This window comes from Danio rerio, chromosome 6 (genome assembly GCF_052040795.2).
Source record: "Danio rerio strain M-AB ecotype USA chromosome 6, GRCz13ab, whole genome shotgun sequence".
NCBI lineage: Eukaryota > Metazoa > Chordata > Actinopteri > Cypriniformes > Danionidae > Danio > Danio rerio.
In genome coordinates, this window is record NC_141026.1 from 9077421 (window position 1) to 9094247 (window position 16827).

The following is a 16827-nucleotide window of genomic DNA, read 5'->3' on the forward strand; positions in this document are numbered from 1 at the left end:
GGGGGCTAATAAAATCGACCTTCGCATTTTTTACATTTATGTATTCATTTATTTTTGTTCCAGGCAAATTAAAAGAATATAAGGATGTAAAAATGATATTATAAAAAGCTGTTCTTGCTCTGATATACATCAATTGCAAAATATGTAAAAAAATAAGGGCTAATCTTTGGGTCTTCAGCTATCAGTGATGGAAATAACAGCGCTATAAAAAAAAGTCATTCCCCACGGCGATACTTTCTTCAGTAATGTGTAATCAATTGAATGGTGATGGTATGCAGGTGATGACGTGAGCTTTGCTATCAATGGTGGAGACGAAGCCATGACGTCAAAGCAAATAAAACTTAATTTTTCTCCAGCGGAAACCCTTATTACTCAGAATATATAGTTGAGGACATGCTGCCGTTGTCTCTCACAATGTCCCACAACAACAATAAAATAGTGTAGATTAGTGTACAATGTTTTATTTTTATTTTATAGTCATTTGACAATTTTTTTTAAAGTAACGCAGCAGTTACTTTCACTGGTAATTAGTTACTTTTATAATCATGTTACTATTAGATCTGTAAATAATTACTTTCTTAAAGAAATGTGCCCAACACTGTCAGCTGTACATTATCCTTTACACATCTAAGCACAGAATATCATGACTGACCAATCAGAATTAAGCATTTCAGACTGTGATTAAACTCACCTCTTGACACAGACACTGTTGTTCAGATTGGTGACCATGTCCTCTCTATAGAGAAATAAATAAGTCAAAGGTTTATTTTTAAAGCATTTCTACAGATGAAGCTTCAGGATATTGAACATGACAACAATTTCTGTTCATGTTTGTGACACAGTGTGTCAAAAAGTGTTCTGTCAAGGCCTATTAAGTTTATTTATGCTTCAACAGAACACAAAAACGCTCTCAAACAAAGCGCTTCTGACGTCTCTGACTATTCAAGTGAAACCTGTTCTGCGGTTCACGGTGTTCTCCGCATTTCACTGCGTCACTGCATGCATTGTGTGACTGTCATACTGCCACAGCCATTAAAAGGTTTTCTAGGTTACATCAACACTAAATTTAGAAATTTGGGCTTTCCCATTCATTTGATTGTTTTTGTCATTGTCAGTGAGCCTGACTTCTCCAGAAAATGTCCTATTAAAATACATGAGGGATGTTTCTGAACTGAAGTCTGCTAATAGCGTGAGAAAGGCTTCTTCAAAGGAAACTGATAGGCATCCAAGGCACCATAATGTCATAATTATAGTGTTTATCTTTCAGTGTTAATGTAATTGAAAGTTAAAAAACATTAACACACTTTGCAGACACCCGAAGTTGACTTATTTTTTATATTTTGAGATTCGCATTCACAATACATAAAGTAACAAAGTAATTAAATATAAAAATTCACTCTATTTGGACATAGGTATACTATATTGTCAAACGTTTTGGGACACATCTCAAATTCATTGAATTCAGGGGTGTCAAGCACTTCCATGGAAACAGGTGTATAAAATTAATGACCCAGACATGCAGACTGCTACCTGAGCTATATGTTCATTTGTAAAATTTCCTCACTACTAATTGTAGCATGGTCAACTGTTAGAGAAATTATAACAAAGTAGAAGCAACTGGGAACAACAGCAACTCAAAAATGAAGTGGTAAACCAAGTAAAATCATAGAGAAGGGTCAGCGAATGTGTAGAAGCTGACAATATGTTGCAGAGTCAATGGCTACAGACCTCTAAACTTCACATGGCCTTCAGATCAGCACAAGAACAGCGTGTAGAGAGTTTCATGGAAAGATTTTTCATTAGGGATCGATCTTCTGGAGATCAGTATCAGCCGATAATCACATTTCATGACTCGATTGGTGCTCGCTCATCTGGCCGATCTCATGACCAAATCGCGAGAGTTTGTTTACGAGTTTACAAGGAGAGAAAGTAGCATTTTAACTCCTTTTGCATCAAATATGCACTCCAAACTTTTTCTTGATTGAGACACGTAAAATAATTTTTCCATCATTTGCAATGTTTCCTAATTTCATCGTTAGTCATTTTTCTTAAAAATTTTTTAAATCTGTTTAATCTATTTTTGTCTGTAAAGCTGCCTCTGACATGTCCACAGTAAATGGTTATAAAGGATGTGTTCAAGGGGTTACATGCATCATCCTTCATTTATTCTCTTAGGTAAGGTAAGGATCTCCACTTAAGTAACATACTTAGAGAGAAAAATGTGCTTTATGCAATGGCAAAGTTATAGCTTGAAGCATCAGAATCGGTACTCGGTATTGGCCGATCAACATGACCATGAATCAATACTCCGCATCTCCTGCAAAAATCCTAATCGGAGCATCCCTAGTTTTTATGGCCAAACAACTGCATCCAAGCCTTACATAACTGAGTGAATGCAAAGTGTCGGATGTAGTGAAAGCATTCTGCTTTACAAGTTTAACGTTTGATGGAGGGGAATTATGTTGTGGGGTTGTTTTTCAGAGGTTGGTCTTGGTCCCTTAGTTCCAGTGAAAGGAACACTTAATGATTCAGCATACCAAGACGTTCTGGACAATGTCATGCTCCCAACTTTGTGGGAGTTTGGGGATGACCGTTTTCTGGTCCAGCATTACTGATTTATAAAGACATGGATGAATGAAGTTTGTGTGGAGAAACTTGACTGGCCTGCACAGAGCCCTGACCTTAACCTGACAGAAGATCTTTAGGATGAAATAGGCCTTACAAATGTGTTTCTAGAAGAATGGTGAAAATTTCCATAAAGAGCTGAAACAGTAATAGCTGCAAAGGATGAGTCAACTCCGTATCATACTCCACAGATACGGACTGGGATGTCATTAAAATATTTGTGCATGTAAAGACAGATATCCCAAAACTTTTGTCAATATAGTGTATTAATAAAATATTTATGTGTGTGATGCAATGCTGGATTTTTAGCATTAACCCCTAAAGAATTCATTCTAATGTGCTGATTTGGGTCTCATAAAATATGTTTTTTTTATTAATGCTGCTTTCAGGACTCTCTATTTAAAAGAAGTTTCATAAGAAGAGCGTTTATTTGAAATCGAACTGTTGTGCAACACTGAAAGTCTTTGTCCCTTTTGATTAATATTATTAATTAATCCGAATGGACAAAGATCATCTCAGTTTTGACATTCACAGTGTTATTAATTTGTAATAAAGTCCAGGCTAAACAAAAGCATTAATTTCTTTCAAAAATAATTGAACTGACCCTCTGAGGCAGCAATTAAGCTCTCTAATTGAGCATTTAGCCTCACCTTTGAAAAAGGAGCTCAATGAGAGCATTTGTGCAGGTAAAGGCTCTGTAAGTAGAGAGGAAGATATGCATGTAGTCTGGGTCAGGGCACTCCGGGTTCACTAATTCTGTGACAAGGCGATCCAGAGTGGCTGCTTTCAGCCTGCGGACCTTCAGTGTGCGGTACTGCATGAAGCCAAAGGCGGCATCGCTCTCAGTAGCGTCAGGTGGAGGTTGGATAGGCTCTCGGTGAAGGGTGACCCCATAAATTGCCCCGTCTTCCACCTCCTCTCCCCACTCCTGCACCGGGTCCTGAACAAACAGATCAGAGGATAAACATTAGGGTTGCATGATATTAGTTAAATCTGATACTGAAATGTTTTGTTTTTCAGCAAGATATACTGGGATAAGGATACAATTTCACCAGATGGCTTGAATGGTTCTATTTATTTTATTTATTTTTTTTTTTTTTACATTTTCTGAGAAGTCTACCAGTGTTTAGGTAGAGAAATTTAATAGCCACACTGCAAAAAATGCTTTTCTTTCTTGTCTAGTTTCTAGTCCAAATATCTTAAAATGATTAAATCAAGAAAGATTTTCTAAACAAGTCAAAAATATAGTTTTATTTTAAAACGATTAAGTCAAAATTAATTTAGTTTTTCCTTAAAACAAGCAGAATCATCTGTTGCTGGGGTAAGTAAAATAATCTTGTTTTTGAAATTTAGATATCTGGACAAGAAGATATGAAGTATGAAGCAAGAGAATATTTTTTGCAGTGCAAATGTAAAATAACAGTATATTCTTCAACGTATTAATTAATAAATGCAATTAATTTGTTACATCTCCAAATGTTATAATTTCTTGTGACTGTTTGAATGCTTATTCTGAACCACACAAATATTTAATAAGAGCACTGATGTTAAATTTTACAAACAGCACTATCAGAAATTAGGGCTTGCCAATTTGGCCAAAAATCTAAATGCCTGTCACCGCTATAAAACCCACCAATCACAAAGCCTGCGATACACGACATCGCAACATGTAGTTACACATTTTGAGAGGTGCGCGGGTATACAATCGCGCAAAGGCTGTGCCGGACCAAACGCGAGCGCTTAAACACAGAAGCAGGGTCACGTGATTCCACACACAGTAGGGAAAGTAAATGAAAAAAATTGACCAGGAAAACTTGAACCATTATTGATTATTAATTTTGATTTTTTATTACTTTTCGATCAATCGCCCAGCCCCTTTAAAAAACGTTTAATTTTGCAGTCCTGGTAGTATGGCAACATCATGAGACTTTAGAAAAACAAAAAAGCAACATCATGACAAACAACTTCAGGCTCACATTGAAGTCAACAGCATTTTCTAGAGTCAATAGCAAATCTTCAACTACATGAACTTCCAAAAGAGCAATGACCTAACATTACACACATCCAGGATGAAACATACAAAATGTGGAGTTCTTACAATAACGAAGACAATTTACATGTCAGGAGGAGTGAATACAGTAAAAGAAATGTTGGTTTCTACCAAAAACAAAGTCTTATATAGACAAAACCCAACTGTTGGGTTAAAACTAGCTTAAAAATAATTCAAAAAATGGACCCTGTGGTTTGGTTTGTCCACATTTTACTTAAATTTGGGTTAAAACAACCCAAACTGAAGAATAATGTAAAATAAAAAGTAATCATGAGTATCTGAATCATGTTATAAGAGAACTCACAAACATCTTACAGCATTAACAATAACACCATTGTTCAGTGAAGCATACACACACAAGAAGGCCTGCTGTTTTACAAATATCTTTACAGTATTATTAACAAAAACATCATTGTTCAGTGATGCACACATAAAGTGATCCACCATTTTCATTTTAAGGAAGGAAGATGAATTATTATTATTATTATTATTATTATTATTATTATTATATGGTGGAAGCAAATATTACACCAATAATAGTACTTTCGTTATAAAAATCCTCCTTGGTGGTTAAATGAAACTGAATTTATTTGAATAGCAAATACGATATACCAGAATGCATAACAGCTGTGGGCGAATAGAAAAACAAGGAATGGGTTTAAACAAAGACGAACTGTGTGAAACACTGGAGTAAATTAATTCCAGTGTTTTCCAATGCAAAACAGGGTTGTTGTTGGACTGGTCGCTGACTGATTCAGAAGTGACCAGATGACCTCATAAGAACCGGCTTGAGAACATATTAGCATAATGGCATCAACTGTCACTGATTCTTACACGGGATGTCCCAAGATTTACATGCCATTGGTTAAAAACAAAAACAGACACACACATTTCCTTTTTTCTAGAATGTTCCAAATGTAAGTTTGTTAGGTTGATTTTGTTTTAATAAAATTCCTAATTGATGTTGTTGGGTATAAATTCACATGTCATTAAACATGCTCAATACATCATGTGAGACAAAATAAATAAAAAAATGTAATGATGTCATTTTATTTGTTAAAATTATGTTTATAACATTCATAAAGTCGCAATAAACACTTATTTTTTATAAGTCTTATTCTGTTCCATCAGAGAAACCTAAACGAAAAAATGCTGCCGGGTTTTCACAAAATGTTTTTTTTTAGCATCGATTGTAATCAGGAATGTTTCTTTAGCAGCAAATCACCATATCAGAATGACTTCTGAAGGATTATATATCCCTGCATAATCAAGGAAGCAATTTCTGTGTTGACAAAAGAGGAACAAATTATATTTTGAAATACACTCACCGGCCATTTTATTAAGTACAGCTTACTAGTACCGTGCTGGACGCCCTTTTGCCTTCAGAACTGCCTTAATCCGTCGTAGCATAAATTCAAAAAAGTACTGGAAATACTCCTTAGAGATTTTGGTCCATATTGACATGATAGCATCACACAGTTGCTCGATTGGATTGAGCTCTGGTGACTGTGGAGGCCATTTGAGTACAGTGAACTTGTCATGTTAAAGAAACAAGTCTGAGATGATTCAAGCTTTATGACATGGCGCGTTATCCTGCTGGAAGTAGCCGTCAGAAGATGGTTACATTGTGGTCATAAAGGGATGGACATGGTCAGCAACAATACCCAGGTGGGCTGTGGCATTTACACAATGCTCAATTGGTACTAATGGGCCCAAAGTGTGCCAAGAAAATATTGTCCACACCATTACACCACCGCCAGCCGCCTGAACCATTGATACAAGGCAGGATGGATCTATGCTTTCATGTTGTTGATGGCAAATTCTGACCGTACCATCCGAAAATCGCAGCAGAAATCGAGACTCATCAGACCAGGCAACATTTCTCCAATTTTTTATTGTCCAATTTTGGTGAGCCTGTGTGAATTGTGCCTCAGTTTCCTGTTCTTAGCTGACAGGAGCGACACCCGGTGTGGTCTTCTGCTGCTGTAGCCCATCAGCCTGAAGGTTGGACGTGTTGTACGTTCAGAGATGCTCTTCTGCATACCTATACGTACAAGTGGTTATTTGAGTTACTGTTGCCTTTCTATGAGCTCCAACCAGTCTGGCCATTGTCCTTTGAGCTCTGGCATCAACAAGACATTTGTGCCCACAGAACTGCCGGACACTGGATATTTTTCTTTTCTGGACCATTCTCTGTAAACCCTAGAGATGGTTGTGCGTGAAAACCCCATTAGATCAGCAGTTTCTGAAATACTCAGGCCAGCCCGTCTTGCACCAACAACCATGCCACGTTAAAAGTCACTTAAATCAGCTTTCTTCCCCATTCAGATGCTCAGTTTGAACTGCAGCAGATCGTCTTGACCATGTCTACATGCCTAAATGCATTGAGTTGCTGCCATGTGATGGGCTGATTAGAAATTTGCGTTAACGAGCAGGTGTAGCTAATAAAGTAGCCAGTGAGTGTATATTAAACTGTTTTTCAGCACTGGTGTAGAATAATAATTATGAGTCTTAAAAATATGACAACCATGATTTGTTAAATGTATTAAATTAAGACATTAAAGACTTTTTTTATTTTAAAGTTAAAATCATCAGTAAAAAAATGTTGTTAAATGCAATGCATTGGTGTTATGTAATAAGTGTAAGCTCATATCTTAAATTATCCCAGTCAAGAATCACTGTTCTGCTCCAATAGCTAGTTTAATATTAAATAACATGCATAACATGCAAACTACATATTTTGCTTCCAAGTAAACCAAGGACAGTTTTAACATGTCAGCTACAGTGAAAAGTCACAAGTGCTTCCCAGAAACTCCAGTCAAGCAGAACAGAGAGCTTTCCAGACCAAAGCCCCGGGTCTCCTTTAAAACAATGGAAATGGACACAGGGAATGACGGGGGAAGGAACGCTGAAACTATCACATGGACATCGCCAGAACACGAAAAACTTCTTCATTGTACAGGTGGCTCTGTCTGAGAACAAACACAAATCTCTATTGTCAGACTCGCGGGGGGACTGAAGAGACGCGCGCCACACCTTCCCATGAGCGCGCATTGCATCCACCCCTCCGGCAAACTGAGGACAAACGCTTTTCACGTGTAATTAAAAACCCATACATCTTTTGTGAATAACAGTACAGACATGAAATAACTGGAAAAACTGCTTTTTCTTAGTGAAGAGACGTGCCGTTTGGTTTAGACTACCTGGAGCGCTGCACGTCGCACAACAAACCGCCCCCAGATAGCAGGCAGTAATCGGCCCGAGCTCTTTCCAAATGTGATTAGACATTCCACATAACTATAGACCCGTACACATAAACATTATAAAACTACTACAACTAATTATATATACTATACTATATATAATAATAATAATATATATACTAATTATTAATAGTCTGAATGTCTGTGGTAATACAGCCTGATTATGAAAGTGTCTTACCATCGTCAGCTCCCATTTCCCCATGTTTGCGGCTCTGTATCCTTCAGTGGTATGATCGAGAAATGTAAGCGTCTCGACTTTCCATTAACACAGCAAAAAATAAACAAGGTTTAGAGAAAATATTCCTTAGTCAGCTCGTGTTAAACCTGACTGTGATGTCAACAGTGAATGGATAACCCCGCGAAGTGCGCTTTATTCAAGAGCTCCAGTTAAGCTTTTCATAATGTGCTACCTTTGTTTTCACCAAAGATAATAACACTGGAAACTTAGTGAAATCCGTCATACGAGAAAATTATTATCTTTATGATTATGTCTGTGTTTTAACAGTCCTAAGAGCATCCAGCGTACCTGTCAAGCGCTTTAAACTAACGTGGGCGGGTCACAATTACGTCTACTGTGACGTACAGCGAGCGCTCATTAATATTTATTACCTACTTGAAGTTCGGCGAATCAAATAGGGAAGGCTTGAATAATGAATATTAACTATGCCGAGTGTTGAGACGCCTCTGCAAGACTTCCATGTACATTTGCAATGTCTAATTAATATTATAAAATGAGAATTGTCATTTTGTAAGATTGCTTAAAGTGTGAATTCATCCAACACGGAGAATTAAAAAACATTTATATAAAGTTATATTAGCAACATTTTAATTTTTATTAATTCACAGCCTAATATGCAAATAGTTTTATTTAAACATGCACAGTCACACTCCAGAACTAAAGGTGTGTGTGTGTGAAATCAAAACTGACGTTCACTTTGTTAGCGCATATTGTTATTTCAGGTGAACAATTAATCCACTGAAGTTTTGGTAATCTTCAATCAAAGTTTGTAGTGTCAGTTTGACGGCTTCAACCCCAATATTCTAACCACTCCCCTCTCACCATTAGTTTGCCATCAGAGAATATGATCCCCCATATGATTTTTCTACACTTACTTGCTAAAAACATCTTCAAAACTGGTTTATTTAGCTATAATACTTTAATAAAGTTTTGTTTTTTAAGACAGATTGATTTAGAAGTTGCTCAGACTTTTATTTCAGTATGTTGATGTACTGCCAGCTGAAATTGAATATTGAGTAGGGAACAGATCCATTGGTAAATGGTTGGAAATGGTTAAGAATATTGTGACTGACGCCATCAGTTTGACGTCAACAGAAGAACTGCCACTTTAAACGCAGGAACAATTAGTCAAACTTTAATTGAAGATTACCAAAACTTTAACTAAAAAAATTACCAATTTTTTTTTTCACCTGCATGGATTAACTATTTAGAGCTAGCAAAATAAACATTGTAAATTTTAATTTCACAAAGACTTTAAACTCTTACGGGGGAATAAATGGGAAAAGCACCTGGTCAGATACCAATGCACTTTATTATCAGTTTTAAAACAAGTGGAATAATCTGAATGTTAACAAAGGTGTACTAGAGGCCATGGTGCTCCACCATTCACACAGGGCTTCAGTGTCAACGCTTGACAGAGGGCATGTCTGAAGTTGAGGCTGTCGTGATCATCATAGCAGCATCATCCAATGAAATTAGTCAGCAATGGGGCACTGTCTGAGCTGGTGTATTTGCATACAGCAATCTGATTGGCTGACGCTTCCATCGTCGCTTGAAAAGTTGAAAAAGTCCCAACTTCTGCAGCGAGCAACGCCACTGAATCAGCGCCAACGGATCCACAATGCAGTTCGACAACGCCTGACATCACCCATTTAAAGTGAATGGGAAGCATTGAAGCTGACGCCCCGTGTAAATGGGTCATTATAGATAGGGTGAGGAGCTCGGTCATCCAGGAGGAGATTGAAGTAGAGCTGCGGCTCCTCCACATTGAGAGAAGTCAGCTGAGGTGGCTCGGGCATCTGTTTCAGATGCCTCCTGGACGCCTACCTAGGGAGGTGTTCAAGGCATGTCCCACCAGGAGGAGGCCTTGAAAAGACTCAGGACACGCTGGAGGGACTACGTCTCTGGGCTGGCCTGGGAAAGCCTCAAGATCACCCCGAAAGAGCTGGAGGAAGTGTCTGGGAAGAGGGAAGACTGGGATTCTCTCCTAAGACTGCTGCCCCCGTGATCAGGCCCCAGAAGAAAATATATGAATGAATAAATGAATGAATGAATGAATGAAGGAATGAATGACAAAGGTGTGTTCTCGACTTGAGTTAGTAAATTGTTTTACAACTTTTTTTTTGAGCAATTTTAAATGTTATCTTTTATTTATAATCATACTTTCTCATTGTTTATGCCAAGGTTTAAATTAAACCTTGAATACTAATGTAGTGATGAACCACCAGCAAACACAACTGCTCATTATCCTGGAAAAATACAAATGACTCAGACATCACAATGCAGATGAATAATGGTGAAAACTGAAGGAGATGTCCATTTCCGAACCCCATACGCACAAACTCTAAATAAGACAACAAGCAGTTTGTTGTTTGTGTATAATGAGTTCATTAATGTGTTTCTCTCCTCTCTGACGCAGATCTGTGAATGTACAAACCCACTCTCACAGAGACACAATAGAGAGAAACTCTTATTCACAAGACCACAATGGTTATGGTGAAAATAGTTATGCATATAAAAAAAATCAGACCTTGCTCTGAGAGGGTAGGCATGATGTTTTTGTGTGCATTTCTCCACTTATTTATTTATAGGACTTTCTACAAATTACAAATATCAAATATTTGGAAAGGGCCCTCTCATACACTCGGCGCAATAAGGTGCAAGTTGTGTTTGTCCCGATTTGTTGCTATTTTCAGACAAACACAACCTTAATTTTCCCCGCTTTCCACCACGTTGTTTAAATAGCAAATCCACTTGCGCCACTGTGTGGACTCGGTTTAGAAAAGAGGTGGGTAAGGCGCATTGTTGGCACGTTGCTGTTTTGAGGAACCAAAATACACTGTGCACCAGCTGAAAGCAGGTCTAAAGTCCAGCACAGAGCGCGTTAGTTGTGCACCTCGCTTAAACATTGCTTAAAACACACAGGATGTACAGCAATACGCAAATATCTTTACAAATGACAAAGAATTAAAGGATTAAAATATTACAAAAAATATTACTTTCTACATAAATGTAAAAACCACTGCCTCCATGCCTTCTTCATCTCAGGGGGCTTTTTTTTAGTTTATTCATGACAGTTTGCTTTTGTATAATGTTATTATTATTAGCAGTATTATTTATAATATGCAGATTTATATTTGTTTTATTTAAAAAAAAAAAATTGTCAGGATTTAGACCATATGGGGCATAGCATGTGTGTTTGGATATAACTCAGGTTTTTGACCACACTTCGTAATTATTGTTCATTTATTTGCTTTCTGGAAATGAGAACTGATTTATAAATATTGTTAAAACAATTTTTTGTGCTTAACTAACAAAATTCCTTATGTAGGTTATTGGATGTCTGTGCCTACAACACCATTTCCTTATCCACGAAAGAAAAAGAAAGTGAAAGTAAAGGCCAAATGGAGGAGGCTCATTCTTTATCCTCACGCTGCAGATGTGTTTAACTGTTTTCTGCTTGTAAAGCGTTCAGTTTTTCCACTTACAGAGTCCACATCTGACTTTTAAAGGGAATGGGAGATAAGACTCTGACTGGTTTATTCTCAAAACACCACTATAACTCATTAGGAGAATAAGCACAACTCTGTTAGACCATGTGCTGCAGCGCAGAGCATATTTTTCCATCCTTAAAATAGCAAAAGTAGACTTGGATACCCCTCTAGTGCTTTTGCACCCTGCACTTTAGACTTTGCGCCATATTGTTAAAATAGAGCCTTACATATAAGAAAGCATATTAAATGCTTTAAATAACTTTTGTTGAACATTTAAAAAAATAAATATTTAAAAATAAAAATAAAGTATAAAATAAATTCAAAAGTTCTTTGAAACATTGCATTCAATGTGCTTTCTTATCTTTGGTCATTTCATTGTTGTTGCACTGAAGAACTGGGTGGTAAAACAAAACAACCATTGAATTATTCATATAAATATTTTCACCATGACAAATAAATGTTAAGTGAATAAATATGTATGAGTGTCTGCATCAAAGTGATCATATATACAGAGAAAGCATATTAAATGCAATATCTATTTAAATATCTTTTGTAAAAAAAAGTCAAAATATGGGTAAAACACAATGCTTGACCATTAATCGGTGTAACAGATATATAAGTGTAAAATAAAGTCATAAAATAAAGTAAAAATAAAAATAATAAAAATAACAATAAAGTAAAGTAAAATGTGTGTGGCACGTGTGTTGTCAAACGGATAAAGATATTTTCTTAATTTGCTGGCTTTTTTGTAATTGCACATGATTTCTTAAATTGCAGCATGTTAAGCTCTCTCGCCACCGTACTTATTTTTTATACAGCACATTTAAAAACAACCAACGTGAACACAGTTATTTAGTCTAAATTAATTAGATCGGATAAATATCTTTTATTTTAATATCATTACAAAAATAAATAATTTTAAAAACAGAGCTAATAAAAATGGCATTTTTCCAAAGAAATGTTTTATCACAATTAATATCGTTATTGCAATAATCGTCAACAATGTTGCATATTGTTCCCTCAGTATCATGCAGCCTTAATCTGTTTACAGCAGCAGCATAAATTCTATGTGCATCCCTCATTTCTAAGCACGAACTCAGTGTTTCCAAACCCTGTTCTTGAAGGCACACCAATAACACACATTTTAACCTCTTCCTATTCAAACACACCTGAATCAAATCATCAGAACATAAGAAGAGACTCCAAAATCTCAATTGAAAGGGTCGCATAAGGAAGACATCCAAAATATGTACTGTTGGTGTGCCTCCAGAAACAGGGTTGGGAAACAATGCACTAAATGTATAAATGTGAATGTACTGTAAACATGAGTGCATTATGATGCGCTCTGACCTCAGTGTGTTCCTGCAGATCCAGCAGATGGAAGCTTCTAAGCCAAACGCCGGGCTCCTCGTCCACCTGAATCTCCACATGATCCGTCTGGCACAGCAGCTGCCGCATTCGCCCCAGTCGCGCCCGCAGACCCTTCTCTCCTCCAGACACCAGCAGACAAGATCGCATCCTCCTCCAGCCCAAACACACGATGACTTTATCAAGAGCAGAGCACACACACATACACACGCAAACATCAGGTGTACAGTATCACAGCAACATGCAATCTACTTCTTTAGTGCAAAAAAGTGAGAAAAAAAAGGTTGTTACATTCCAGCAATGCTAAAATACTTTACATGGTTGACATTGCTTTGCAATATTACTGTTTAGGTAGTAACTTGTGTTTAATTTATGAAGAGCAGCACACACACACACACACACACACGTCAGGCTAGGGCTGCACAATAAACCACTTCAGCATTAATATCACAATGCGATCATTCGCAATAGTCACATCGCAGGATATATGCAATGTTGATTCTGTATTAGAATACATAATTTGCATGTTTTTGATACCTGTGATTGTATAATGACTTTAAAACTATTCAGGTATAAGAAATAGTACCATTTGTGACCTTAAAAGCATATATTTATTTTATTTTTATAATTTATTTTATTGAATTATTTTTAATTTGATCATTCAGTTACTGTACTTGAATACTGTTAGACTTTATTTCAATTGTACCTATTTCTTGATTGTATTTATAGATTGTTATGCATGAAAATGCTCACAACACATCGCCACCTTAGAATTATAAGGTTCTGTCGGACATTTTTGTCAAAATTGAGTAACAACAACAACTTAATTACATCATGGGATGCTTTTTTATAAGTTGTTTACATTTGAAGACTTTTTATTTAAAAAAACAAATGTTACACACACATACTGTTTGCTATGGAATGCAAAAACTTTGAAGCTCAATATCTCAAAAACATTCAGAATGTAGATAGAACTTTATAATTCCAAGGTGGCGACATGCAAATGGAGAAATGCACTGCAAATAGCACAGACCACGAAGAAAATGTGTTGGGGGACCACTTAAAAGTTTATAGATTGTTTATGGAGATGCAAATAGTAAACATCAATAAATCAATCATTGGCAAAACACGTGCATGAAAATACAACACGTGCAAATATAAAAATGCACTGTAAATAGCACAGATCACAATGAAGTTAAATATTTTGAGAGGCGTGAGTCAGCGTTGGCGTCAGTACAATATTGTGCAGCCATAATTCAAAGCAAAAGTGATCCAAAGTAAGGTAAAAACATTCAAATTATTAAATAGCTGTATTATTTAAAATAACTGTTTACAATTTCAATATTTTCAAATGTCTTTTATTCCTGTTATTTTAATTTTGTTTTTCCATTATTACTCCAGTCACATGACCCTTAAGAGATTATTCCAATATGCCGATTTGCTGTACAAGAAATGTTAATTATTATTACTAATATTTATTTACAGTCGTTGTTTTCAGGATTATTTGATGAATATGAATATCCAAAGGTTAGTAAATATAATGCTTTTGTAACATAACACATTTAAGTCTATAAATCATAAAATATTTTTTGTGAAGGAAATATGAAAATTATTACTTTTATTTAGCAAGGACACTTTAAATAGATCAGCAGTGATCATAAAGGCATATTAATCCAGTATAAGGATTTGTATTTTGTCTTACTCTTTTCAATTTTTAGTCCTAAAAGTTTTGATTCTTATAGTACAACAATGGCAATTAATGTTGAACTATTTGTATATATTTGTTACATGATTGTTCTAATATATTGAATTAAATTATAATGCATTTTAATGTTATATAAAATGAATTATCTTTTAAAGATTTCATTAACTTCATTTATACAATAAAGAAAAGAAAAATGTCACTTACTGTGTAACCTGCTGCTTATCCAGAATCTGTTGGTTGTAGATCAGCTCCTTTAAAAAATGTTTGTAATCTGCAGAATTAGCCAGAAGAGAAGACACCATGACCGTCCAGAAAGACCCCTTATGATCTGTCAGTCTCTTTCGTGGCTATAAAGCGAGGAGCTCATCTAAACTGAAGTAACCCTGTGTTTCTCATCCTTCCATCTCTGGCTCTCTCCAAGCTGACTAATAACACAATAATCTGATTGTCTGCACAGGCTAATGGGGCTGTCAGTTCGGTTTATTCCGCCTACTGCCTCCTTTCCTTTCACACAATCTCTCATTTTACTGACAGGCTTTTGTTGTGCGTATTAATTAGCAGTAATAGTACAGTTCTGTAGAAAATATTAAGTAATTTAACTGTCGAAAGTGCAGAATGTGAAACAAATGTCAACGATCACGACAAGTATTGAAAGAAGTAGATGGGTGGTATCACAACACAATATGTATGATGTTTAGATTCAATTAAAACTTTTTTAACACTCAGTTATACATTTAATAACCTTCTAAATACTATAAATAATCAAATATTAATCTAGAAAACCTGCATCACATTAAACAAGATTCATTTGTACGTTACCTGAAGGTCTCACCGATGTAAACAAAGAAACAGGCCTCCGTTTTCCGTTTTACAAGCCGCGCCGCCATCTTCTTTTTGTAAACTCATTACACGCAAAACTCTTCGTTAAATATTTCGCGTTAAAACGAAAACTTTGACGGTCAGAAGAAAGAAATCACACCATCGTGTGTTTACCTGAAGCTCGAGCAAACTGACAGTGCGCAAAGGTGTGAGGTGTTGTTTTGAAAGAAAAAAATGTCATAGTTGCTCATAAGCTGACAGACTACATTGCAGAACTACTGAGTCACAACCATAGCCCACAACAACCATGATAATATTTAATGTACACTTTCATACATGAGTATTATGATTTAATATATTTGTATATAGGAAATTAATTTTGATTCTTTAGGATGGATAAGTAGTTTGTATCTATCTTGACCTACTTTTTATGATGCTTTACGTGAAATATGGGAGTCATTTCCGTTGTGAAAAGATAGGGAAGTGCTTTTAAAAACTGGTTATCATTATTATCCTCAAAGTTCATCTAGCAAATATTTAAAATATTTAGGCCCAACAATATACACCAAAATACATCACAGCACAAAAATTACTGTCTTTCCCATGACATTTCCCATAGACTGTAAAAAAAAACGTCTTTCTACAGCAATATTGCAGACATATTGAATATTACTTTACTGTAGAGCAGTGTTTCTCAGCCACATTCCTGGAGGCCCACCAACACTGCATGTTTTGGATGTCTCCTTAGTATTTCACACCCTGTATAAGTCTTGCAGTCACTGCTAATGAGCTGATGATCTGAATCAGATGCGTTTAAGGAGACTTGTAAAATGTGCAGAGCTGGTTGTCCTCTAGGAACATGGTTGAGAAACACTGCTGTAGGGAATACAAACGCAAAAATTATTCAAAGGAACAAAATAAAAAGGCGACACGGTGGCTTAGTGGGTAGCACTGTTGCCTCACAGCAAGAGAAGGTCGCTGGTTTCAGTCCCGGCTGGGTCAGTTGGCATTTCTATATGGAGTTTGTATGTTCTCCCCATGTTGGTGTGAATTTCCTCCAGTTTCCCTCACAGTCCAAAGACGAATGAATTGGATGAGATGAATTGAATAAACTAAATTGGCTGTAGTTTACGTGTGTACGTGAGAGTGTATGGATGTTTCCCAGTACTGGGTTGCAGCAGAAAAACATCAGCTGGGTAAAACATATGCTGGATAAGTTAGCGGTTCATTCCTCTGTGGTGACCCCAGATTAATAAAGCAACTAG

At 36.2% G+C, this 16827-nt stretch overlaps 1 protein-coding gene across 50 annotated transcripts in view; it reads right to left on the minus strand.

The window, feature by feature from the left end:
- The window catches only part of rgl3a (ral guanine nucleotide dissociation stimulator-like 3a), a 120975-nt gene extending 105213 nt beyond the window's left edge, over nt 1-15762 (minus strand). For 16 of the 50 annotated variants that reach the window (XR_015493178.1, XR_015493183.1, XR_015493184.1 and 13 more), the window contains exons 1-3: nt 8117-8447; nt 3276-3565; nt 692-736 (exon numbers count right to left, since the gene is read on the minus strand). Coding sequence is in view for 39 of the 50 variants with exons in the window: in XM_087256546.1 (XP_087112672.1) it covers nt 692-736; nt 3276-3565; nt 8117-8140 (359 nt within the window). In the remaining 11 variants the exon portion in view is untranslated. Of the gene's footprint in view, nt 1-691; nt 737-3275; nt 3566-8116; nt 8448-13020; nt 13215-14947 lie in introns of those variants that run through there. The other 34 variants (XR_015493177.1, XR_015493186.1, XM_087256527.1 and 31 more) reach the window with 11 other exon arrangements.
- Between the last annotated feature and the right edge of the window lie 1065 nt (nt 15763-16827).